At 47.1% G+C, this 26,520-nt stretch overlaps 1 protein-coding gene and 1 pseudogene across 3 annotated transcripts in view; both read left to right on the top strand.

Annotated features, from left to right (window-relative positions):
• The window catches only part of LOC139248867 (zinc finger protein 436-like), a 194,950-nt gene that overhangs the window by 67,279 nt on the left and 101,151 nt on the right, over window positions 1-26,520 (top strand). The window contains exon 4 of one of the 3 annotated variants that reach the window (XM_070872213.1): window positions 2,344-3,558. The exons of the other annotated variants lie outside the window; for them this stretch is intronic. Within the exon in view, the coding sequence (XP_070728314.1) occupies window positions 2,453-3,382 (930 nt within the window). The 5' untranslated portion in view covers window positions 2,344-2,452 and the 3' untranslated portion in view covers window positions 3,383-3,558. Of the gene's footprint in view, window positions 1-2,343; window positions 3,559-26,520 lie in introns of those variants that run through there. 3 annotated transcript variants of the gene reach the window in all.
• Window positions 22,204-22,433, top strand: LOC139248881 (U2 spliceosomal RNA; annotated as a pseudogene).

Genomic DNA, 26,520 nt, shown 5'->3' with positions numbered 1-26,520 from the left:
TTATACTAGACCCTGTCTCTGTTTATATTACACCTGACCTTGTCTCTGTTTATATTACACTAGACCCTGTCTCTGTTTATATTACACTAGACCCTGTCTCTGTTTATATTACACTAGACTCTGTCGCTGTTTGTATTACACCAGACCCTGTCTCTGTTTATATTACACCAGACCCTGTCTCTGTTTATATTACACTAGACCCTGTCTCTGTTTATATTACACTAGATCCTATCTCTGTTTATATTACACGAGACCCTGTCTCTGTTTATAATACATTAGACAGTATTTCTGTTTATAAATAGAAGATGAACCTGCACAAAACAGTGGTCTGGCCTCAACTGGAGTATTATGCGCAATTTTGGGCAAAGCACTATAGAAATAATGTGAAGGCCTTAGAGAGGGTGTAGAATAGATTTACGAGAATGATTCCAGAGATGAGGCACTTCAGTTACCTGGACAGACTGAAGAAACTGGTGTTGCAAGGTGGATAGAGTATAAAAGCAGAGAAGTCCTGCTGCAACTGTACAGGGTATAGATGAGGTCACACCTGGAGTACTGCATACAGTTTTTGTCTCCGTATTTAAGGAAGGATATACTTTCATTGGAGGCAGTTCAGAGAAGGTTCACAAGGTTGATTCCTGAGATGAGGGGGTTGACTTATGAAGAAAGGTTGAGTAGATTGGGCCCACACAAATTGGAGTTCAAAAGAAAGAGAGGTGATCTTATTGAACCATTAAAGATACTGAGGGGGCTTGACAAGGTGGATGCAGAGAGGATGTTTCCACTCATAGGGGAATCTAGAACTAGGGAGCATAATTTGAGAATAAGGGGTTGCCTATTTAAAACTGAGATGAGAGGGAATTTCTTCTCTTGAGTGTTGTAAGTACTTGGAATTCTCTGCCTCAGAGAGCTGTGGAGGCTTGGTCATTGAATATATTCAAAGCGGAGATCGACAGATTTTTGAGCGATATGGGAGTAAAGGGTTATGTGGAGTGGGCAGGGAAGTTGAGCTGAGTCCATGATCGGATCAGCCATGATCTTATTGAATGGTCAAGGAGCAGAGTACACAGATTTAAGATGATTGGCAAAAGAACCAAAGGTGACACAAGAAAAAAACCTGTTTGCGTAGCGAGTGGTTAATATCTGGAATGCACGGACTGAAAGGGTGGTGGAGGCAGACGCACTCCTGGATTTCAAAAGGGAGTTGGATAAGTACCTGAAAGAAAAACAGTTGCAGGGCAGTGGGGTAAGGGCAGGGGAATGGGACTGGCTGAGGTGCTCTTGCAGAGAGCCAGCACGGGCTTGACGGGCCGAATGGTCGTCTTCCGTGCTATAACCATTCTCGGATTCTGTGGTTCTAACTCTCTCCGTATAAGCCATATTCCCTTCTCCCTCATATACTGATCCTAAGTGCATCGATACTGGAAACACAGAGCGACCAATCCAGAGCCGCTCTGTATCAGGGTGGGCACTGGATGCGGAAGTCGCTCCCTGGCCTCCTGTGTGGGTCTGTTTGTTGCATCAGTTTGAGCTGGAGTGGAGAGGGGGGAGAAGCTGCTGGATTTCACCCCCAGTACCTCTGAGCCCCGTAGGGCCCAACAATTTCCGATGAGAGACTGTCAACGGCGGTGGATTCTAGGGGAGATTAGGTTGAGAAACACACACTGTCCACAAAATGTAGAAGAGTATTGGTTTAGGAACAAGTATTTCTGTAGAGGCTTTCAATCTACAGATTTGTTTTAATCTATTCTTGGGAAGTGGGGTGTCGCTAGCAAGGCCAAAATATATTTCCAATTTCCATTTGTCCCTTGACAAGATGATGGTGGATCTTCTCGAATCGCTGCAGTCCGTGTGGTGAAGGTCCTCCCACAATGCTGTTGGGTGAGGAGTTCCAGGATTTTCACCCAGTGACGATGTAGGAATGGTGATATATGCCCAAGTCAGGATGGTGTGACACTTGGAGGGGAACTTGGAGGTGATGGATTTCCCATGCACCTGCTGCCCTGCTCCAAGTCCAGGGAGAGGTTGTGGTTGTGGGAGGTTCTGTCAAAGTTCTGGTTCTAGTTGCAAATGTATAAAGTCCCTCACCTTCCCCCTGGCCACCTCTCCCTCCGCCCATAGAGTGTTGTGTAGGCCCAGACCGAGTGGTGGGTTCCCGTCCCTGAAGGACATTAGTGACCAGTTGGGTTATTGCGACAATCCGACAGCTTTCATGCTCACTTTTTTTCTGCTGATGGCTGCACAAATAGCCAGGTTCATTCAGCTCAATTCCACAACCTGCCTTTATGTTTTTGTGGGTTTTCTTTCACCCAAACTTTTTTCTGTTTGAAATTCACTTTACAGGGTATTAAACGGGGAGGATTTGTCGACCGGAGGCTCAAACCAAGCATCACATTAAGATCTGACGGAGTCACGCGATTCATCAGGATCTGAATATCATCGGCCTTTGGCCATGGAAGCAAAAAGCACTGTTCACAGCGGGGAGAAACTCTACACGTGCTCTGTGTGTGGACAAGGCTTCAGCCGATCATCCAACCTGGAGAGACACAAGTGCAGTCACACTGGGGAGAAACCGTGTAAATGTGGGGACTGTGGGAAACGTTTCAAATACCCATCCCAGCTGGAAACACACCAGCGAGGTCACACTGGGGAGAGGCCATTCACCTGCTCCGACTGCGGGAAGGCATTCACTACATCATCCGATCTGCTGAGACACCAGCGATTTCACACTGGGGAGAGGCCATTCACCTGCTCTGAGTGTGGGAAGGGATTCACTCGGTCATCCCACCTGCTGGAACACCAGCGAGTTCACACTGGGGAGAGGCCGTTCACCTGCTCTGAGTGTGGGAAGGGATTCACTCGGTCATCCACCCTGCTGAGACACTACCAAGTTCACACTGGGGAGAGGCCATTCACCTGCCCTGAGTGTGCGAAGGGATTCACTAGTTTATCTAACCTGCTGGAACACCAGCGAGTTCACACTGGGGAGAGGCCATTCACCTGCTCTGATTGTGGGAAGGGATTCACTAGTTTATCTAACCTGCTGAAACACCAGCGAGTTCACACTGGGGAGAGGCCGTTCACCTGCTCCGATTGTGGGAAGGGATTCACTACATCATCATACCTGCTGATACACCAGCGAGTTCACACTGGGGAGAGGCCGTTCACTTGCTCCGATTGTGGGAAGGGATTCACTGGGTCATCCAGCCTGCTGACACACCAGCGAGTTCACACTGGGGAGAGGCCGTTCACCTGTTCCGATTGTGGGAAGGGATTCACTGGGTCATCTAGCCTGTTGACACACCAGCGAGTTCACACTGGGGAGAGGCCGTTCACCTGCTCTGAGTTTGGGAAGGGATTCACTCGATCATCCACCTGCTGAAACACCATCGAGTTCACAAGTAAATGTAGGGGTTGGAATCTGCTGTTATCGCTGCTGTTAATCACATCCCGACTGGACCATGTTCATTCTGACAGTTGGGGTTTGTTTCCGCTGATGTTAATAACTCCTGTAACTGGACTGAACTTTAATATTTGGGATACAGACACATAAATTAATGTAGCTTTCAACATATTGCTGCAGATTTTTGTCTTTCCCACCCGAGTATTTAGCATCACCTGGTTGGCACTGAGAAAGGACAATCTGTGGGGAGGATTGTATGGAGGGAGAACTTCATCCTGAACATAGACCTTCAGGGCCCCACTGAGAGGGGTAAACGGCACTTTGGTCTTTCTCATCTCTCTTCACTGACAGCAAAGTCACCGTGCAGGTTAATCTTGACACGTTTAAGGTGCGGATGATAGCCACCCAAGGGTGTTTAAAGAGATGGGACGGGTGCTCTGTCAGCCCCTTGCCCATATCTCCATCAGCTCAGTAGAGTCATGGGTTGTTCCCTGAAATTGGAAGGTAGCACACGTAGTTCCCATTTTGCAAATTGGGCACAAGTCTGAGCTCAGGAACTGAAGGCTCATCTCAATGTGACCTTGAAGGTGCTTGAAGGGATCCGGAGAGATGCTGTTTTCCATCATGGGGAAAGGGAAGGGGCCATTAGAGATACTGAATACCGATTCCGGTAAACATGGTCATGTCTTACAAACTAGCTTGAGTTTGTAAAGAAGTCGTTAGGTTGGTGGATGGGGGAATCCGGTTGACATTGTCTACCTCAGGGGTGTCAAACTCATTTTTTATGGTGGGCCTGATCCAATATCCTGACACTTGGCATGGGCCACATTCAGCAAAAGCTATTAAAATAGGAATAAATGAAGATAAGCTATATTGGAATTTACATTTAGCTTTTATTAACTACCACTGCTCCCGATCCCTGTCACCTCTTAGCTTGAGCATTGGTGAACTGACCCTGCTCAAACTATAACCACAAGGATATCGGTGCATGGTTCTGCCTGTGACCACAAGGCTGTGTCACTGCCACACACAGATAGCGTTTCCTTGTTTCACATCTCCATACAAAGACCATCACTTCTTACATCCCCTTTCTACACAAAGGCAGCAGACATGAGCAAGGACGTGAGGCTTATTAAAAGACACATTTCATTACAGCAACGGTTATACTGGGAGAAATGTTCAGTTATTTCCCATTACAGGCAAAATGCCAGGCAAATCAGTGGCACACCGGCACCTGAACAGTGTCTCATCGGCCGACAGGCTTTTCTTAAATAGAATAGCTGAGTGGATATGAACTTAAACCAGCTTTGCAGGCGGAATGCTCTATTCACACATTGAAGGCAAGAGAGATGCTGTGGGGTACACTCTAAGCCCAGTAGCTGGAAGTAATTAACAGACTGGGTTTTGTGTTTAGTGATCCCGGGTGTGTTACCAATACCAGCAAAGATGAAGCCCAAGGAATAAAAGGGACAGTGAATACTGTCTCACTGTGAGTGAGTCAGAATGAGAAGCTTTAACAACAGCCGATGTTTCACAAAGGGAGACCTCACCAGACCAAAGGACATTGGTGGCGTTTAACGGGCTGTTTGTGTCACTGGGCTACAGGATGCTATTTGTGAGAGAGGGAAAGCTGGTCACAGCAAACACACAGTTTACCGGCCTGTCCAGGGCCAATCTGACCCCAGCTACTCTCTCTCATTATTGATTGACACTGCTGCAGTAATTGCTCCTCTGACCTTTCCTCTCTTGACCCTCCGACATCCCTAATACACGGCCCGACACAATCTCCCTCCCCCAACATCCTCACTCTGCTGGAATCCACACCAGTCTCCCCATCTGCTCCTTGCTCTCTCGCTGGATCCTGAAACTACAAAACTCGCTTTTCTCAACCTGAAGTCTATAGGCCCTAAAACTGAAGCTTGGTGTCCCTCAGTCCCTACTCCTTGATTTACCTCCCCTTCTCTCCTCCTCTTTCCCATTGGGTTGTGTTCCACACTCTGGGCCTTGGGCCTTCCCTGGAGATTCTCAGTATGAACAGGAGGAGGTGTGTTGAGACAAGATGTCCCAGCTCCCCTCTTCTTTCCCCCTTGGTTGTGTTCCACACTCTGGGCCTTGGGTCTTCCCCGGGGATTCTCAGGAAGAACAGGGGGATGTGTGTTGAGACAGGATGTCCAGCTCTCCACCTTTAAAGGGACAAGGAGAAGACCCGCTGGGCTGAATGGCCCTGCTTTATGACATCACTGCAGTGCCTAGCAACCAACCTCCCTAAGCCCTGCTCATTATGGGCTGGGTTGAGCTCAGTGCTGTTGCAGGAAGGGAAACAGGAGCAGGGTTCGACCTGTGTGGAGCCCAGGATTAATGGGGAGAGGTGCAGCATCAATTTATACATTATTGAGTGAGAAATGTCAATGTCCCGGACACTCCCTGTCCCTCAGTACCTGTGTCGGGGAGCGACCGACCGATGGGTTCACTCTGTATCTAACCCGTGCTGTCCCCGACTGGGGAGTGTTTGATGCAGGCACCAGGTGCTCAGCTCGATGGGCACAACATTTAACCCAAAGATGATCAAATAAACCCATTAGCTTCTCCCCTGGACACAGGTCCTGAAGGACAGGGAGTGTCTCTAATAATTTGTCTGGTGTCCGTGATCAAATTTAAACACCTCACTCATCTCTTTTTAAATTCCTTTATCAGATGTTGACGTCGCCTCTCGCCTCTCATTCTTCTAAACTCTAGAGAATATCAGCCTGGTCTACTCAATCTCTCATAGGACAATCCCCCCATCACAAGAATCAGTCTTGTGAACCTTTGTTGCACTCCCTCTATAGCAAGTTTATCTTTCCTGATGTAAGGAGACCAAAACTGTGCACAGTACTCCAGGTGTGGTCTCAGTAGGCCCTCTATAATTTCAGTAAGGCATCTTTACTCTTATACTCAAATCCTCTTGTAATAAAGGCCGATATTGCTATGTTCCTAATAAAGCAATGTAACTGAGCACTGTAGACATAAGTAAGTGTGACTTTAGTTCCTTTATTCAAACTCAAGAGTGTTGGTACAGCATGGGAGGCTGCTTATATACTGTGCTCCAACAGGTGTGCCTTCTGGTGGCGATATCATGCAGGTTGCATACATAACATCACTCCCTCCCAAAGTTAATAGTACACTTATTAGCAGGGTGAGACGATCTGGGGCTTTTCGCTCCCTTGTCCATTGTCTCGGTACAAATGCAGGTGTGGTGGAGTTGGTTGGTTCTTTGCTGGGCTGATGGGGATGGTGAGTTCAGTTTCGTGGGCAACGTGATGTCGGTTGCCATTTGTGTGTGTATAGGAGGGTCGAAGTTGGTGGTGTTCTCTTCGGGTTGCTCGTGGCTGTCTGTGAATTGCAGTTTGGTTTGGTCCAAATGCTTTTTGCAAGTTAGTCCATTGGCAAGTTTGACCAGAAACACCCTGCTCCATCCTTTGGCTATGACAGTGCCAGCAAGCCTTTAGGGACCATGTCCATAGCTGAGTACAAATACAGGGTCATTGACATCAATAACGCGTGACAAGTTTGCGCGATCATGGTCCATGTTTTGTTGATGCCGCCTGTCCTCAAAATGATCATGGAGATCAGGATGGACAAGAGAGAGCCTTGTTTTGAGCATTCTTTTCAAGAGCAGCTCGGATGGGGAACCCTGGTGAGCGAGTGGGGTCTGGTGCAGTAGCTGAGCAGGACTCGGGACAGACGGGTCTGCAGGGAACCTTCCTACACACGTTTCAAGCTTTGCTTGATGGTTTGGGCTGCTCGTTCTGCCTGGCCATTGGATGCAGGCTTGAACGGGGCAGATGTGATGTGCTTGATCCATTGCAGGTCATGAATTCCTTGAATTCATCACTGATGAAGCACGGCCCATTGTCGCTGATAAGGACATCAGGCAGACCGTGCGTGGTGAACATGGCTCATAGGCTTTCAGTGGTAGCAGTGGACGTGCTTACAGACATTATTGCACATTCAATCCATTTTGAATAAGCATCCACAACAACCAAAAACATTTTGCCTAGAAACTGGCCCGCAAATTCAACGTGGATCCTCGACCAGGGTTTGGAGGGCCATGACCACACTTATCGGTGACTCCCCGGGTGCATTGCTCAGTTGAGAGCAAATGTTGCATTGGCACAGGCTTGACTCCAAAGCTGAGTCGATGCTGGACCACCACACATGGAATCTGGCTATAGCTTTCATCATTACCATGCCTGGATGAGTACTATGTAGGTCGTGTATGAAGGTTTCCCTGCCTTTCTTCAGCAAAACCACGTGATTACCCCATAAAAGGCAGCCCACCTGTATGGACATCTTGTCTTTGCGCCGATGGAATGGCGTGATCTCTTCAAGCATCTCCACTGGGACTCTGGACCAGCTGCCATGGAGAACACAGTATTTTGCACGGGACAATAAAGGATCCTGGCTGGTCCAGGTCCTGATCTGGCGGGCCATAACGGGGGACTTTTCATTTTCGAATGCATCCATCACCAAGAGCAAGTCTGCAGGCTGTGCCATTTCCACCCCCATGGTGGGCAATGGTAGCCAACTGAGAGCATCAGCGCAGTTCTGTGTGCCTGGTCTGTGGCAGATTACATAGTTATATACAGACAGCATAAGCACCCATCTTTGGATGCGGGCAGAGGCTTTGGTATTAATCCCTTTGTTCTCTGAGAATAGCGATATGAACGGCTTATGGTCAGTTTCAACTCAAACTTGAGATCAAACAGATACTGGTGCATTTTTTTCACCCCGTAAACACCTGCCAGAGATTATTTTTCAATCATGCTGTAGGCCCTTTCGGCCTTGGACAAACTCTTGGATGCATAGGTGACTGGTTGCAATGTTCCCAATCGTTAGCATGTTGTAACACACACTCGACGCTGTACAAAGACGCATCACAAGCTAGCACTAAACGTTTACATGGGTAATACAGAACAAGCAGTTTGTTGGAACATAACAGATTTCTGGCTTTCTCGAAAGCAGCCTCTTGTGATTTCCTCCATACCCAGTCATCTCCCTTGTGTAGCAGCTCAAGTAGAGGTTCTAGCAAGGTGCTTAACCCGGGTAGGAAATTAACAGAATAGTTGAGGAGTCCCAGGAGCGACCACAGCTCCATCACATTCTGTGGTCTCAGCGCGTTCTTGATGGCCTCCGTCTTGGCGTCGGTGGGTCTGATGCCATCTGCCGCGATATTTCTCCATAAGAACTCGACCTCTGGTGCCAGGAAAACACACTTCGAGCATTTCAACCTGAGTTCCACGCGATCCAGCTGACCTGGAACCTCTTCCACGTTCTTCAAGTGATCGATGGGGTCCCGACCTGTGATCAATATGTCGTCTTGCAAAACCACGGTGCGCGGAACCAACTTTAGCAGGCTCTCCATGTTCCTTTGAAAAATTGCCACAGCCGATCGAATCCCAAACGGGCATCTATTGCAGATGAACAGACCTTTGTGCGTGTTGATGCAGGTGAGGCCTTTCAAAGATTCCGCCAGTTCCTGCGTCATGTAGGCCATGGTCAGGTCCAAATTGGTGAATGTCTTTCCTCCAGCCAGGGCTGCAAATAGGTCGTCTGCCTTGGGTAGTGGGTACTGATCTTGTAGCGAAAAACAGTTAATTGTTACTTTATAGTCCCCACAAATTCTGACCGTGACATCTCCTTTGAGAACCAGAACAATCGGACTGGCCCACTCCTTAAACTCCACTGGTGCGATGATGCCTTCTCGCTGCAGCCTGTCCAGCTCAATTTCCACTTTCACATCATTTATGGCACCACCCGTGCTTTGTGGTGGATGGGTCGTGTATCGGGAACCAAGTGGATCTGCACCTTCACTCCCGAGATACTTACGATGACTGGCTCAAGCAATGATGGGAACTTGTTCAGAGCCTGGGAACATAAGGTGCTCAGATGACGAGAGTGCTCGGATGTCATCCCAGTTCCAGCGGATTTTTCACAGCCAGCTTCTGTAGAACAGTGTGGGCTCATCTCCTGCTACATTCCATAGTGGGAGTTCGTGCACTGATCCATCATAGAAGACTTTTACTGCTGCACTGCCAATTAGAGGGATGAACTCTTTAGTGTATGAATGGAGATAAGCTTGGGCTTGTGTCCTTTGTTGCACCACAGCGTGTCAAAGGCCTTTTTGCTCATGATAGACTGATTCGCACCCGTGTCCAGTTCCATGGATACTGAAAATCCATCCAGTTCGACTTTTAGCATGATCAGTGGACATTTTGTGGTGAAAGTGTGTACCCCGTACACTTCTGCCTCCTCAGTTCAAGATTCTAGTTCAGCCTGATCTGCCATGGATCGATCTGCAACGTGGTGGTTTGCAGGGTTTGCAACTCGTCTGCACTTTCGCTGGAGGTCTCCCATTGTTCCACAGCCTTTGCCCACTTAGTGTTTGAAGCGGCATTGATGGGCTCGATGATCACCTCCGCAACGCCAACAAGGTGTTACTTGCCTCGCATTAACGTTTGATGGCGGCCTCTGGGTCATCTGAGGTCATGCAGCTGCAGGTGTGTATGTTCTGCCATATGTATTCCTGCCTGAAAACGATGTTACTTTTTGTACAGTACTCGCCAAAACCTCTTTATGCTGCGAAATTTGTTTGGTGTTATTGCTGGTGGACATAAATGCCTGGGTTATCGTTATGGCTTTGCTCAGATTCAGTGTTTCAACAATCAATAGTTTGCGAAGGATAACCTCATGGCCAATGCCAAGCACAAAGAAGTCTCTTAGCATTTGCTCAAGGAATCCATCGAATTCGCAATGTCTTGCAAGGCATCTTAGTTCGACGACATAGCTCGCCATTTCTTGGCCTTCAGACCGTTGACATGTGTAAAATCGATACCTTGCCTTCAGAATGCTTTCCTTCGGATTTAGATGCTCCCGGACCAGCGTACACAGTTCTTCATACGATTTGGTTGTCGTTTTCATCGGAGCGAGAAGATTCTTCATGAGGCCATAGTTTGTTGCCCCACAGATGGTGAGGAGGATTGCCTTTTGTTTGGCAGCATTCTCATCCCTGTTCAGCTCGTTGGCTATGAGGTAATGGTCCAGTCGCTCCACAAAAGCCTCCCCATCGTCCCCTTCTGTGAATTTCTCCAGGATACCAACAATTGTCTGCATTTTCGCATGATTGTTTGTTATCTCGTCGCCAGTTGTTATGTTCATAATAAAGCAATGTAACTGAATACTGTAGACACGAGTAAGTGTGACCTTAGCTCCTTTATTCAAACTCCAGAATGATGGTACAGCATGGGAGGCCTGCTTACATACAGTGCTCGCAAGGGATGCGAGGACCCCACCAGTTAACCCGAAAATGACCTGTTTATTCCTATTATCTGTTTTCAGTCCGTTAACCAATCCTTAAACCTTGCTAGTATATAACGTCCAATCCGATGAGCCCTAATGTTGCTTAATAATTTCTTGTGTGGCACCTCATAGAATTCCTGCTGTAAATCTAAATAAACCACATCCAGTGGATCCCCCTTATCTATCCTGCTAGTTACCTCAAAAAACGCAAACAGATTTGTCAAGAACAATTTCCCTTTCATAAATCCATGTGAATACTGCCCAATCCTGTTTTAGTTTCAAAGTGCCCTGTTACTACGTGCTTAATCATAAATTCTAGCATTTTCCCTACTACTGATGTCAGGACTACCAGCACTGCAAGGATACAGTGTAAATCTGACTCCATCCTGTCCCAAACACTACCAGGGTTGATAGAGTAAATGTCAGTCTGCATTATCCCAAACACTCCCAGAGTAGGTAAAGCACGAGTCAGGAACAGATAAAGCTCCCTCTACACTGTCCCATCAAACACTCCCAGGGCAGGTACAGCACGGGGCTAGATACAGAGTAAAGCTCCCTCTACAATCTCCCATCAAACATTCCCAGGGCAGGTACAGCACGGGTTAGATAAAGAGTAAAGCTCCCTCTACACAGTCCCATCAAACTCTCCCAGGGCAGGTACAGCACGAGGTTAGATACAGAGTAAAGCTCCCACTACAATGTCCCATCAAATATTCCCAGGACAGGTGCTGCAGGTATTAGATACAGAGTAAAGCTCCATCTACACTGTCCCATCAAATACTCCCAGGGCAGGTACAGCACGGGTTAAATACAGAGTAAAGCTCTCTCTACACTGTCCCATCAAATACTCCCAGGACAGGTACTGCAGGTATTATATACAGAGTAAAGCTCCCTCGACACTGTCCCATCAACAACTCCCAGGGCAGGTGCAGCACGGGTTAGATACAGAGTAAAGCTCACTCTACACTGTCCCATAAACACTCCCAGGGCAAATACTGCTTTGGTTAGATACAGAGTCAAATTGCCTCTACACTTTTCAAATAAATACTCCTAGGGAAAGTACAGCATAATTTAGATAAAGGGTAACCCTCTCAAATTTCACTCTACAATTGTACAGGGCCCTGGTGTGACCACACCTGGAGTACTGTGCACAGTTTTGATCTCCTTATCCAAGAAGGATATACTTGCCTCGCTTAAATACATAGTAAAGCTTCCTCAGCACTGTCACATCAGACATTCCAAGGGTATGCACAACACATGTTAGATATGGAGTATAGCTCCCTTTACGCTGTCCCAAGCATTCTCGAGTAGATACTGCATTGGTTAAATACAGAATAAAACTCCCTCTACACTGACCCATCAAACACTCCCAGGGCTGGTACAGAATAAAGCTCCCTCTACACTGACCCATCAGACACTCCCAGGGCAGGTACAGCACGTGGTTAGATACAGAATAAAGCTCCCTCTGCACTGTCCCATCAAACACTCCCAGGGCAGATACAGCACGGGGTAGATACAGAATAAAGCTCCCTCTGCACTGTCGCTTCAAACACTCACAGGGCAACTATAGCACGTGATAGATACAGAGTAAAGCTTCCTCTACTCCACCACATCAAACACTCCCAGGCATGGTTTAAATACAGAGTAAAGCTCCCACTGTACTGATCCATCAGACGTTCCCAGGGCAGGTACAGCGCAGGTTAGATATGGAGTACATCTCCTTCTACCCTGTCCCAACTATTCCAGGGCAGGTTCAGCATTTGTTAGATAGAGAGTAAATCTCCCTCTACATTGTTCCACCGGAAATTCCCAGGGCAGGTTCAGCACGGGTTCGATACAGAGTAAAGCTCCCTTTACACTGTCCCATAAAACACTCCCAGGGCAGGTACAGCACGGGTTTAGATACAGAATAATGCTCCATCTGCACTGTCCCATCAAACACTCCCAGGGCAGGTACAGCACGGGATAAATACAGAGTAATTTCTCCCTCTACACTATCCCAAAAAACAATCCCAGGGCAGGTACCTCACAGGTTAGATTATAATATAAGAAATAGGAGCAGGAGTAGGCCAATTGGCCCCTCGAGACTGCTCTGCCATTCAATAAGATCATGGCTGATCTGATCTTTGGCTCAGCTCCACTTCCCTGCCCGCTCCCCATAACACTTTATTCATTTTATCACTCCAAATTCTGTCTATCTCCGCCTTTAATATATTCAATGGCCCAGCCTCCACAGCTCTCTGGGCAGAAATTCCATCGATTTTCTGAGAAGAAATTCCATCTCATCTCAGTTTTAAATGGGCGGCCTCTTATTCTGAGAATATGTCCCCTAGTTTTAGCTTTCCCAATGAGTACAAATATCCTCTCTGCATTCACCTTGTCGAACCCCCGCATTATCTTATATGTTTCATAGAAACATAGAAACATAGAAAATAGGTGTAGGAATAGGCCATTCGGCCCTTCTAGCCTGCACCGCCATTCAATGTGTTCATGGCTGAACATACAACTTCAGTACCCCATTTCTGCTTTCTCGCCATATCCCTTGATCCCCCAAGTAGTAAGGATTTCATCTAACTCCTTTTTGAATATATTTAGTAAATTAGCCTCAACAACTTTCTGTGGTAGAGAATTCCACAGGTTCACCACTCTCTGGGTGAAGAAGTGTCTCCTTATCTCAGTCCTAAATGGCTTACCCCTTATCCTTAGACTGTAACCCCTGGTTCTGGACTTCCCCAAAATTGGGAACATTCTTCCTGCATCTAACCTGTCTGAACCCATCAGAATTTTAAACGTTTCTATGAGGTCCCCTTTCGATACGATCACTTCTCATTCTTCTGAACTCCAATGTGTATCAGCCCAATCTACTCAACCTATCTTCATAAGTCAATCCCCTCATCTCCAGAATCAACCTCGTGAACCTTCTCTGAACAGCCTCCAATGCAAGTATATCCTTCCTTAAATACAGAGACAAAAGTGTATGCAGTACTCTTGGTGTGACCTCACCAAACCCTGTACAGTTGGAGCAAGACTTCCCTGCTTTTATACTCCATCCCCTTTGCAAGGACGGCCAACATTCCATTTGCCTTCCTGATTACGTGCTGTACCTGCATATTAAACCTTTGTGTTTCATGCACAAGGACCCCAAGGTGCGACTGTGCTGCAGCACTTTGCAATTTTTCTCCATTTAAATTATAACTTGTTCTCCTATTTTTTCTGCCCCAGTGCATAACCTCACATTTTATCACATTATACTCCATCTGCCAAAGTTTTGCCCACTCACTTAGCCTGTCTCTATCCCTTTGCAGATGTTTGTGTCCTCTTCACAATTCTCTTTCCCACCTATCTTTGTATCATCAGCAAACTTTGCTAGATTACACTCAGTCCCTTCATCCAAGTCATTAATATAGATTGTAAATAGTTGAAGATCGAGCACCTATACCTACGGCACCCCTTTAGCTACTGTTTGCCAACAGAAAAATGACCCATTTATCCTGACTCAGATACAAAGTAAAGCTCCATCTTCACTGTACCATCAAACACTCACAGGAGAGGCACAGGAGGTTAGAGACAGAGTAAAGCTCCCTCTACACTGTCCAATCAAACACTCCCAGGGCAGGTACAGCATGGGGTTATATACAGAGTAAAGCTCCCTCTACACTGTCCAATCAAACACTCCCAGGGCAGGTACAGCACGGGTTAGATACAGAGTAAAGCTCCCTCTACACTTTCCAAATAAACAGTCCTAGGGCAAGTACAGCATAATTTAGATAAAGGGTAACCCTTTCAAATCTCACTCTATAATTGTACAGGGTCCTGGTGAGACCACACCTGGAGTACTGTGCACAGATTTGGTCTCCTGATCTAAAGAAGGATATACTTGCCTTGCTTAGATACAGAGTTAAGCTTCCTCAGCACCGTCCCACGAGATATACAATACATGTTAGATACGGAATATATCTCCCTCTACCCTGACACAACATTCCAGAGTAGATACTGCACTGGTTAGATACAGAGCAAAGATCCCTCTAAACTGTCCCCTGAAACACTCCCAGGAGAGGTACAGCACTGGGAGTTAGATACAGTGTAAAGCTCCCTCGACACTGTCCCATCAAACACTCCCAGGGCAGGGACAGCACGGGGTTAGATACAGAGTAAAGCTCCCTCTACACTGTCCCATCTTACACTCCCAGGGCAGGGACAGCACGGGGTTAGATACAGAGTAAAGCTCCCTCTACACTGTCCCATTAAATCTTATTAAATGGGGAGCAGGCTCGAGGGCGGGGTGGTCCATTCCTGATACAATTTCTCGTGGTCTGATGTACCCAGCATGCCCGGCGGCCGAGAATGTACGTCACCCAGACGACAGGAGTTCAGTGCGGAGGCGCGGGATTTGGCTGTGTTTGGAGCATGCGCGGTGCATGTAATGGCGGAGGAGACACGTTTTGGACATTCTCCACAAAAGTGTCCTATTCAGCGGGACGAAGGGGAGTAATGGACCAACGGGTAGGCGGGGCGTCTTCAAAAACAACCCGTGCACGCCGCAAAGCCGGAATAATAACCAGAATATCGGCGGTTGCAACTTCGGGGCTTTCACCCGCTCACAGTACCAGGCTAACTGAAGGCAGCTTCAGCGCTCCGCCATCTTGGTACAGTGAGTAGCACCGCGCATGCGCGGCCATCTTCGTGCAGAAACAAAGTGAATGATGTCATTGGGATTGAACCCAGCTCGAGTCAGTACCTTCAGGGGAGGGGAACCAGTGAGTGTAGAACTGAACCCAGCCAGAGTCAGTACCTACAGGGGAGGGGAACCAGTGAGTGTAGAACTGAACCCAGCCAGAGTCAGTACCTTCAGGGGAGGGGAACCAGTGAGTGTAGAACTGAACCCAGCCAGAGTCAGTACCTACAGGGGAGGGAAACCATTGCGTATGGAACTGCACCCAGCCAGAGTCAGTAACTTCAGGGGAGAGGAACCAGTGAGTGTCGAACTGAACCCAGCCAGAGTCAGTACCTTCAGGGGAGAGGAACCAGTGAGTGTAGAACTGAACCCAGCCAGAGTCAGTACCTACAGGGGAGGGAAACCATTGCGTATGGAACTGCACCCAGCCAGAGTCAGTACCTTCAGGGGAGAGGAACCAGTGCATGTCGAACTGAACCCAGCCAGAGTCAGTACCTTCAGGGGAGAGGAACCAGTGAGTGTCGAACTGAACCCAGCCAGAGTCAGTACCTCCAGGGGAGAGGAACCAGTGAGTGTCGAACTGAACCCAGCCAGAGTCAGTACCTTCAGGGGAGAGGAAGCAGTGAGTGTCGAACTGAACCCAGCCAGAGTCAGTACCTTCAGGGGAGAGGAAGCAGTGAGTGTGGAACTGAACCCAGCCAGAGTCAGTACCTTCAGGGGAGAGGAACCAGTGAGTGTATAACTGAACCCAGCCAGAGTCAGTACCTTCAGTGGAGAGGAACCAGTGAGTGTCGAACTGAACCCAGCCAGAGTCAGTACCTTCAGGGGAGGGGAACCAGTGAGTGTCGAACTGAACCCATCCAGAGTCACGACCTTCAGGGGAGGAGAGGGCGGGGAACCAGTGAGTGTAGAACTGAACCCAGCCAGAGTCAGTACCTTCAGGGGAGTGGAACCAGTGAGTGTCGAACTGAAGCCAGCCAGAGTCAGTACCTTCAGGGGAGGGAAACCATTGAGTGTGGAACTGCACCCAGCTAGAGTCAGTACCTTCAGAGGAGAAGAACCAGTCTGTTAGAACTGAACCCAGCCAGAGTCAGTACCTTCAGGGGAGAGGAACCAGTGCATGTCGAACTGAACCCAGCCAGAGTCAGTACCTTCAGGGGAGAGGAACCAGTGAATGTCGAACTGAACCCAGCCAGAGTCTGCACCTTCAGAGGAGGGGAACCAGTGAGTGTGGAACTGAACCCAGCCAGAGTCAGTACCTTTAGGGGAGGGGAACCAGTGAGTGTGGAACTGAACCCAGCCAGAGTCAGTACCTTTAGGGGAGGGGAACCAGTGAGTGTGGAACTGAACCCAGTCAGAGTCAGTACCTTCAGGGGAGGGGAACCAGTTAGTGTAGAGCTGAACCCAGCCAGAATTGGTGGTGAAAACTGGGAGTGGAAGAGAAACTGTCCAGAAATATGTGATGGGTTTGGATTTCAGCACAATAGGAGGGACAATGTGTGAGACATGGATTTACAGCTGTGGAAGAAAAAAGGAGGAAAGAATGTTGCATGGAAACTAGATGTGTCTATCCTGAATTTCTGTCTTGTACTTACAGTGATAAGTTTTGTTATCTCCTGTTATAGCATATTAGAAGATGAGATTTTCAGACAGGAAACACAAACCAAACATCATGTTAAGATCTGACGGACTCAATCGTTTCATCAGGACCTGAATATCATCGGCCTTTGAAAGTGGAAGGAGAAATGTTTGTCTGTTCTGTTTGTGGGAAAAGGTTTCAAACATCAGTGTGACTGGAAAACCACCGAGATACACACACCTGCATGTATGTTCCAGTGCACTGCCTGTGGATAGAGTTTTAACCAGTTACATGGCCTCAAAAAACATCCCACCATTCATAGCGCGGAGAAATTGTAAACGGGTGGACGAGGCTTCAAATGATCATCCAACCATGGAGAGTCACAAGGATAGCCGCACCATGGAGAAACCGTGGAAATGTGGTGACTGTGGGAACGTATTCAGATCACTATCTGAGCTGGAAATTCATCGAAGCTGTCACACTGGGGAGAGGCCGTTCATATGCCCGGTGTGTGAGAAGGGATTCATTACCACATTCCACCTGCGAACACACTAGCGAATTCACACTGGGGAGAGTCCGCTCACCTGTTCAGAATGTGGGAAGGGATTCACTCAGTCATCCACCCTGCTGATATACCAGTGAGTTCATACTGGGGAGGGGCCGTTCACCTGCTGTGTGTGTGGGAAGGGATTTACTCAGTCATCCCACCTGCTGTAACACCAGCGAGTTCACACTGGGGAGAGACTGTTCACCTGCTCTGGGTGTGGGAAGGGAGTCATTCAGTCATCCACCCTGCTGAAATACCAGCTAGTTCACAAATGACTGCAGGGGGTTTGGAATCTGCTGTTATTGCTGCTGTTAATCACATCCTGACTGAACTATGTTCATTCTGACAGTTGGGATTTGTTTCAGCTGATAATATCCCTATAACTGGGCTGGACTTTAATATTCTGGATATGTTGCTGATCGTGTTCTTGGGGCTGCAGTGTCCATTTAAGGAATGCTGTGTGTTATCTTTCCACTTAATTCAGCAACTCTCAGCAGAAATTTAGTTTGGAATAAAATTATGAACTTTTACTTCAATCCTAAACTGATCTTTAGTAAAAATTCTACAATAGTGTGTGAAAGTTTCCACTGAATAATATCGCCAATTGGAAAGAGCTTGCTGACAATTCTTACAGATCTGCACATTACACACAGTGGCCCCTCCATTATCCACAAGAAAGAAGGGGAATGGGACCCCAGCTATTTACAATAAACATTAATGATTTGGATGAGGGGATTGAGTATAATATCTCCAAGTTTGCAGATGACCCTAAGCTGGGTGGCAGTGTGAGCTGTGAGGAGAACGCTAAAAGGATGCAGGGTGACTTGGACAGGTTCGGTTAGTGGGCAAACGCGTGGCAGATGCAGTATAATGTGGATAAATGTGAGGTTATACACTTTGGTGGCAAAAACAGGAAGGCAGAATATGATCTGAATGGCAGCAGATTAGGAAAAGGGGAGGTGCAGGGAGACCTGGGTGTCATGGTACATCAGTCATTGAAAGTTGGAATGCAGGTTCAGCAGGCGGTGAAGAAGGCAAATGGCATGTTGGCCTTCATAGCTAGGAATTTTGAGTATAGGAGCAGGGAGGTCTTACTGCAGTTGTACAGGGCCTTGGTGAAGCCTCACCTGGAATATTGTGTTAAGTTTTGGTCTCCTATCTGAGGAAGGACGTTCTTGTTATTGAAGGAGTGCAGCGAAGGTTTACCAGACTGATTCCCGGGATGGCTGGTCTAACATATGAGGAGCGACTGGATCGACTGGGCCTGTATTCACTGGAGTTTAGAAGGATGAGAGAGGATCTCATAGAAACATATAAAATTCTGACGGGACTGGACAGGTTAGATGCAGGAAGAATGTTCCCGATGTTGGGAAGTTCAGACCCAGGGGACACAGTCTAAGGATAAGGAGTAAGCCATTTAGGACTGAGATGAGGAGAAACTTCTTCACTCAGAGAGTTGTTAACCTGTGGAATTCCCTACCGCAGAGAGTTGTTGATGCCAGTTCATTAGATATATTCAAGAGTGAGTTAGATGTGGTGCTTGTGGCTAAAGGGATCAAGGGGTATGGAGAGAAAGCAGGAAAGGGGTACTGAGGCGAAAGGTCAGCCATGATCTTATTGAATGGTGGTGCAGGCTCGAAGGGCCAAATGGCCTACTCCTGCACCTATTTTCTATGTTTCTATGTTTCTAACTGAAGGAAATCCTTATTAGTCAGGAAATTGTGTTATGGAAATTGATGGGATTGAAGGCCGATAAATCCCCAGGGCGTGCTATTCTGCAAGCCAGAGTACTTAAGGAAGTGGACCTATAAATAGTGGATGCATTGGTGATCATTATATAACCGTCTATCAACTCTGGATCAGTTCCTCTGGAATGGAGGGTAGCTAATGTAGCACTACTTTTTAATAAAGGAGGGAGCGAGAAAACGTGGAATTATAGACCAATTAGCCTGACATCAGTAGTGGGGAAAATGTTGGAATCAAGTATTAAAGATGAAATAGCAGCACATCTGTTAAGCAGTGACAAGATCAGTCCAAGTCAGCATGGATTATGAAAGGGAAATCCTGCTTGACAAATCTTCTAGAATTTTTTGAGGATGTAACTGGTAGAGTGGACAAGGGAGAACCAGTGGATGTGGTGTATTTGGACTTTCAAAAGGCTTTTGACAAGGTCCCACACAAGAGATTGATGTGCAAAATTAAAGCACATGTTATTGGGGGTAATGTACTGTGTGGATAGAGAATTGGTTGGCAGACAGGAAGCAGAGAGTTGGGATAAATGGGTCCTTTTCAGAATGGCAGGCAGTGACTAGTGGGGTACCGCAGGGCTCAGTGCTGGGACCCCAGCTATTTACAATAAACATTAATGATTTGGATGAGGGGATTGAGTATAATATCTCCAAGTTTGCAGATGACCCTAAGCTGGGTGGCAGTGTGAGCTGTGAGGAGAACGCTAAAAGGATTCAGGGTGACTTGGACAGGTTCGGTGAGTGGGCAAACGCGTGGCAGATGCAGTATAATGTGGATAAATGTGAGGTTATACACTTTGGTGGCAAAAACAGGAAGGCAAAATATGATCTGAATGGCAGCAGATTAGGAAAAGGGGAGGTGCAGGGAGACCTGGGTGTCATGGTACATCAGTCATTGAAAGTTGGCATGCAGGTCCAGCAGGCGGTGAAGAAGGCAAATGGTATGTTGGCCTTCATAGATGGGGGATTTGAGTGTAGGAGCAGGGAGGTTTTACTGCAGTTGTACAGGGCCTTAGATCGGCCTCACCTGGAATATTGTGTTCAGTTTTGGACTCCGAATCTGAGGAAGGACGTTCTTCTTATTGAGGGTGTGCAGGGAAGGTTCACAAGACTGATTCCCGGGAAGGCAGGACTGACATATGAGGAGAGACTGGATCGACTAGGCCTGTATTTACTGGAGTTTAGAAGAATGGGGGAGGGGGGATCTCATGGAAACGTATAAAATTCTGACGGGAGTGGACAGGTTAGATGTAGGAAGAATGTTCCCGATGTTGAGGAAGTCCAGAACCAGGGGTCACAGTCTGAGGATATGGGGTAAGCAATTTAGGACTGAGATGATGATAAACTTCTTCATTCAGAGAATTGTGAACCTGTGGAATTCTCTACTGCAGAGAGTTGTTGATGCCAGTTCGTTAGATATATACAAGGGGGAGTTAGATATGGCTCAAGCGATCAAGGGTTATGGAGAGAAAGCAGGAAAGGGGTAGTGAGGTGAATGATCAGCCATGATCTTATTGAATGGTGGTGCAGGCACGAAGGGCCGAATGGCCTACTCCTGCACCTATTTTCTACGTTTCTATGTTTCCTCATCCTGTGGTCCCGGGTCTGTAGCAGAGGTCGTGGTATGTGGTTATAATGGAATGGACACCAGATTGGAAAGTCTGTTATTCTATATCCGCACTTCTGTCTGTTCCCTCTGCCCCGCACAGCTGTATGAGCGGGACGGATTTTCACTTCCAGGAGCACAGCCATTGGTCACTCTTACCCTCCTGCCCATAACACAATTATTCACAGACCATTCATCAAGTTCCCTCCAGACTCTCCGGGACTCTGGCATTACAATGTGGTACAATACACACAACAATGCCTTGTTATTATCTCATATGTGTCCTTAATGTGAATCGTTACAACCCAGAATAGACGGCATTACACCTGACCTGGGGGCTGGGATTGTTGTCTATATTTGTTAATAGATCTGTTTTTGTCTATTCGGTAACATTGCAGCGGCGCACCGTGGCTGCAGTGTGTACCATTTACAAGATGCAGCAACTCGTCATGGCTTCTGTCACCTAGACCTGGAGTGGGCAATTATTTGGGCTGCAGGGCCAAGTAACAAGTTTTGTTGAGGTGTTGAGGGCCGCCCACCAATGTTGGCCCTAACGCGCGTGGCCGCACGGTCACGCAACAATCGCGCGGTCCCGCGCAGGCCACTCCCCAGTTCCTGCCGCTGGAAGAGACACTGCGCATGTGCGGCTGCCTAGTGGCTGAGCAGCAAATTTAAAGGGACCGTGCGTGAAACAAAATTAGAGGGAACATTTGATAAACATGAACATTGCATAAACATAAATTCAGATAGTAGTCAGATGCTATCTTACATACACATGTAGTCGATACCGCCTAGAAATGAATCAAAGATAAAAATTGAAGATGTTGTGGTATCTTCTGGTCTCTGTAAATCAGCGCTGTGAAATCCCAACTCACTCATCCATATACCCCTCAGCAAAGATTACTAATGCCGGTGCAGATGCGAACTCCCCTATCATCATACAGGGAGAGGAAAGATGCAGCACCGGTCACTTTCTTCGGTAAAAGAGTTGTGGAGATGAGCAGCCATGACTCCACTCTAAAATGGATAAGGCATATTCTAGTACGCAGTGCTTTCTGGGTACACACGTCTGCCATTGGGGCCCAGACTCACGGAACAGATCCTTTTAATCGGGCCGGGGAGAATCGATTTTGCGAATTATTAATTTGAATGAAGTATTACTATGGTTTTTCCTTGGCTGCAGTTCGGGTCTGTCTCTGACCCATGTGAAGTGAAAGTGGATAGACGAATGTACAGCTCGAGCTCCAGCTCGCGCTCTATTTCTGTTCCATCCAGCGGTCGGATAGAATGAGTTGGCGGATATGGCCCACGCTTCTCGGCCTTTTGGCTAAGATCATGCGTAACTGACCTGACCAGCCACCATGACCCGGTGGTTTCTCCCTGGTCAGGAAGGTATATGCTTGCTTTTTTGGAAACAGGAGGTGGGTGGGGTGGCTTGAGCCATCCACCTCCACGGAGGTGTGTGGGGTGGCTTGACCCATCCACCTCCATGGCACGAACCTGGTATTGCAGTACTTCCAGGAATGGTGCAGTGGCTCTAGGCCTTTTGGCTAAGAGCATTGGCGCAGAGTGATCCTTGGCATGTGCAAGGTGACGTCTGGCGTTTGTGATTTGACAAAGAATTGGAACGATTGGCTACGAATTTATTTAAAAAAAAATAAAAATAAATATGGCCCACGGGTCGTATTTTGCCCACCATTGCTCTACACTGTCCCATCAAACACTCCCAGGTCACGTACAGCTTGGCTTACTTACAGTGTAAAGCATATTTAAACTATGCATCAAACACTCCCAGGTCAGGTACAGTACGTGTTAGATACAGTGTAAAGCATGTTTAATGTGGCCATAAAACACTCCCACGTCAAGTCCAGCACCAGATAGATACTGGGTAAAGCTCCCTCTAATCTGTCCCGTGAAACCCTCCCAGGTCAGGTAAAGGTCCCTCTAGAAACTCCTATCAAACACTCCCAGGGCAGGTACAGCACGGGCTAGATACAGCGTAAAGCTGCCTCTATACTGCCCCATAAATCACTCCCAGGTCAGAAACAGCACGTTTAAGATATAGTCACATCAAAAACATCCAGGGCAGATAGACAGGGGTTAGGTACAGAGTAAATCTCACTGTGTAGTCGTTCATGAAGCAGAACGTACTTAGATGCAGCATGTGGCCAAAACAGCCTGCAACTCCTCTGACACCATCAAATGAAGCACACAATAGACAGTAATCTCTGTACATGTAAGGATCACGCACTCCCAGATGAGGTATGAGCTAACTTTACAAACCATCCTCTGCTGGAATCACTGGCCCATGGCGGGGAGAGGCCCGGCTTTGCTCAGAGTGGCCGGAGATCAGTGAATTAGGGGAAGAGAGTCTCGGAGCAATTGATCCTGGCGCTGAATTTCCACCAATTGACACTGGACCTCAAGGTCCCATTCACCTGTGGACAGACTCCAAGAGTTGTTCCAATGTGTTCTGAATCTCTGGGACTATCCCTTTGTGTATAATGGTTTATCGGGAATGTTTCCTCTCTTTAAAGTGCCGTGATAGAATCCTTCAGTATCTTGAACTCCCTACATGGTCTGTGGAGATCTACAGCCGGGTGCTCTGCTGGGATCCACTATGGCGTCTCGCGGGAGGCGTCACAACCATCAAGGCCTCATTCACAGTTTTACTTCTGTGTCCTTAGCCTCACAGGTTTAACTCTATAAACAGTAAGTTCTGGAACCTAACCCTTTTTAGTCAGTGGTATTTCTCTATTTGAAGTTCCAGCTCCTACTCACTCCCCTAGTTTACCAGGAGTTCACTGATAAGGTGTCCCTTCATTTCTTTGCCATGGTTGTTATTTTCCCTATCCTGTGATCCCAGGTCTGCAGCAGAGGTCGTGGTACATGGTTATAATGGAATGGACACCAGATTGGAAAGTCTGTCATTCTATATCCGCCTTTCTGTCTGTTTCCTCTGCCTCGCACAGCTGTAAGAGCGGGATGTATTTGCACTTCCAGGAGCACAGCCATTGGTCACTCAACCTCCAGCCCATAACACAATTATTCTCAGACCATTCATCAAGTTCCCTCCAAACTCTCCGGGTCTCTGGTATTATAATGTGATACAATACACACAACAACGCCTTATTATTATCTCCTGTGTGTCCTTAATGTGAACCGTTATAAACTGGGATTGTTGTTGGATGCTGTTAATATGTTTTAACAGACCGGTTTTTGTCTATTTGGTAACATTGCACCGACGCACCGTGGCTGCAGTGTGTACCATCTACAAGATGCAGAAACTCGCCAAGGTTTCCAGCAACTAGATGGACAAGGGCAGCAGGCGCATGGGAAAACCACCATCTCCAAGTTCCCCTCCAAGTTACACACCATCCTGAGTTGGAAATATATCGCCGTTCCTTCATCGTCACTAGTTCACAATCCTGTCTCTCCCTATCTAACAGTACTGCGGGAATATATTCACTAAACGGACTGCAGTTGTTCAAGGAGGTGGCTCACCACCATCTTCTCAAAGGCATTTAGGAAAGGCTGATCTTGCCAGCGATGTCCTTATTCCATTAATGAAAAGGAAGATCCTTCACCGCCCTGTCATTGCCTTTTTGAGGGACTGTGGCCTGCTTTGGCTGCGTTAGAGAGGGAGGGGCTGTGCGCCAGGGAGAGACCATAGAGAGAAAGGAGGAAATGAAGAGAGGGACAGAAGGATAGAAAGTGGATGACTGTCACAGAGAGGGCTGGCTGATCAGAAAAAAGAACAAAACCCAAACAGACAAACAGATAGAGAGGGAGAAGGGGGCAGAGGGGTTGAGGAGAGGTGACAGGAAAGATGGAAGACGATACACAGAGAAATAGAAAGAGCCAGATCTTTCTCCTTCCGCATTTCAGCTCTCGAAAAATTACAGACTGTTTCTATCATGGCATCAGTACGCCTCAAAGTGCTCGGTTAGATCACATCGAGCTCTCTTCATATAACGGAGGTGGGGAACTACAGCTCAGCATAGAACCAGGCACAGACTATTTCATAATGAGCTATAGCATTTGTTTTACATTTTTGGCAGTTAACCAATGAGGAACCATTTTTAGCAATTGATCCAACACGATGCTGATGTTGATGGCAGACTGGATCATTGGAGATATCCAGCTGTGTCATAAGAAAATAAGAACATAAGAAATAGGAGCATGATCGGGCCATTCCGCCCATCGAGCCTGCTCCACCATTCAATAAGATCATGGCTGATCTGATCATGGACTCAGTTCCACTTTTCTGCCCACTCCCCATAAACCTTTATTCCCTTATTGCTTAAAAATCTGTCTATCTCTGCCTTAAATATATTCAAAGACCCAGCCTCCACAGTTTTCTGGGGCAGAGAATTCCACAGATTTACAACCCTCTGAGAGAAGAAATTCCTCCTCATCTCAGTTTTAAATGGGCAGCCCCTTATTCTGAGTCTATGTTCCCTAGTTTTAGTTTCCCCTATGAGTGGAAATATCCTTTCTGCATCCACCTTGTCGAGACCCCTCATTATCTCATATGTTTCGATAAGATCACCTCTCACTCTTCTGAACTCCAATGTGTATAGGCCCAACCTACTCAACCTTTCCTCATAAGTCAAGTGTCCTCTCGTCACTGGGCAGACTGATCCCTTGGTTGTATCTGTACACCTGCAGTTCGACTTTACCTATCCTGTTACTTACTGTCACCATAAGAACATAGAAATAGGAGCAGGAGGAGGCCATTTGGCCCCTCGAGTCTGCTCCGCTATTCAATGAGATCATGGCTCATCATCTACCTCAACTCTACTTTCCTGCATTATCACCATACTCCTTGATTTCCTTAGCGGGCAGGGAAGTAGAACTGAGTCTATGATTAGATCAGCCATGATCTTATTGAGTGGCGGAGCAGGATCAATGGGCCAAATGGCCTACTCTTGCTCCTATTTCTTATTTTCTTATGACACAGCTGGACATCTCCAATGAACCAGTCCGCCATCGATATCAGCATAGAAATGTATCGATGTCTGTCTTGAATATACACAAAGACTGAACTTCCATAGCCCTCTGGGGCAGAAAATGCCAAAGATTCACCACCCTCTGAGTGAAGAAATTTCTCCTCATCTCAGTCTTAAATTGCTGACCCCTTATTCTAGACTCCCTAACCTGGAGAATCATCCTCCACGCATTTACCCTGTCAAGCCCTGTAAGAATGTTGCAGGTTTCAAAGAGATTACCTCTCATTGTTCTAAACTGTAGACTACCCAATCTCTCCTCATAGGACAATACCCCATCCCAGGAACCAGTCTGGTGAATGTTCGTAGCACTCTCTCTATGGCTGTAGACAATGCTCCAGATGTGGTCTCACCAGGGCCCTATATAATTGTAGTAAGACGCATTTATGTTTTACTTAAATCATCTTGTAATAAAGGCCAACATACCATTTGTTCTCTTAATTGATTGTTGTACCTGCAATTTAACGTTGTGATTCTTCTATAAGGACACCCAGATCCCTATGAACACCAACTTCTCTCACCATTTAAAAAATACTCTGCTTTTCTATTTTTCCTACCAATATGAATATCTTCATAGTTCTCTACATTATATTCCATTCATCATGTTCCAGTCCA

Source organism: Pristiophorus japonicus, unplaced genomic scaffold (genome assembly GCF_044704955.1).
Source record: "Pristiophorus japonicus isolate sPriJap1 unplaced genomic scaffold, sPriJap1.hap1 HAP1_SCAFFOLD_298, whole genome shotgun sequence".
NCBI classification, from domain to species: Eukaryota; Metazoa; Chordata; class Chondrichthyes; family Pristiophoridae; genus Pristiophorus; species Pristiophorus japonicus.
Note: the sequence above shows the minus strand (reverse complement) of the source record. Positions and strands in the feature narration are given on the sequence as shown.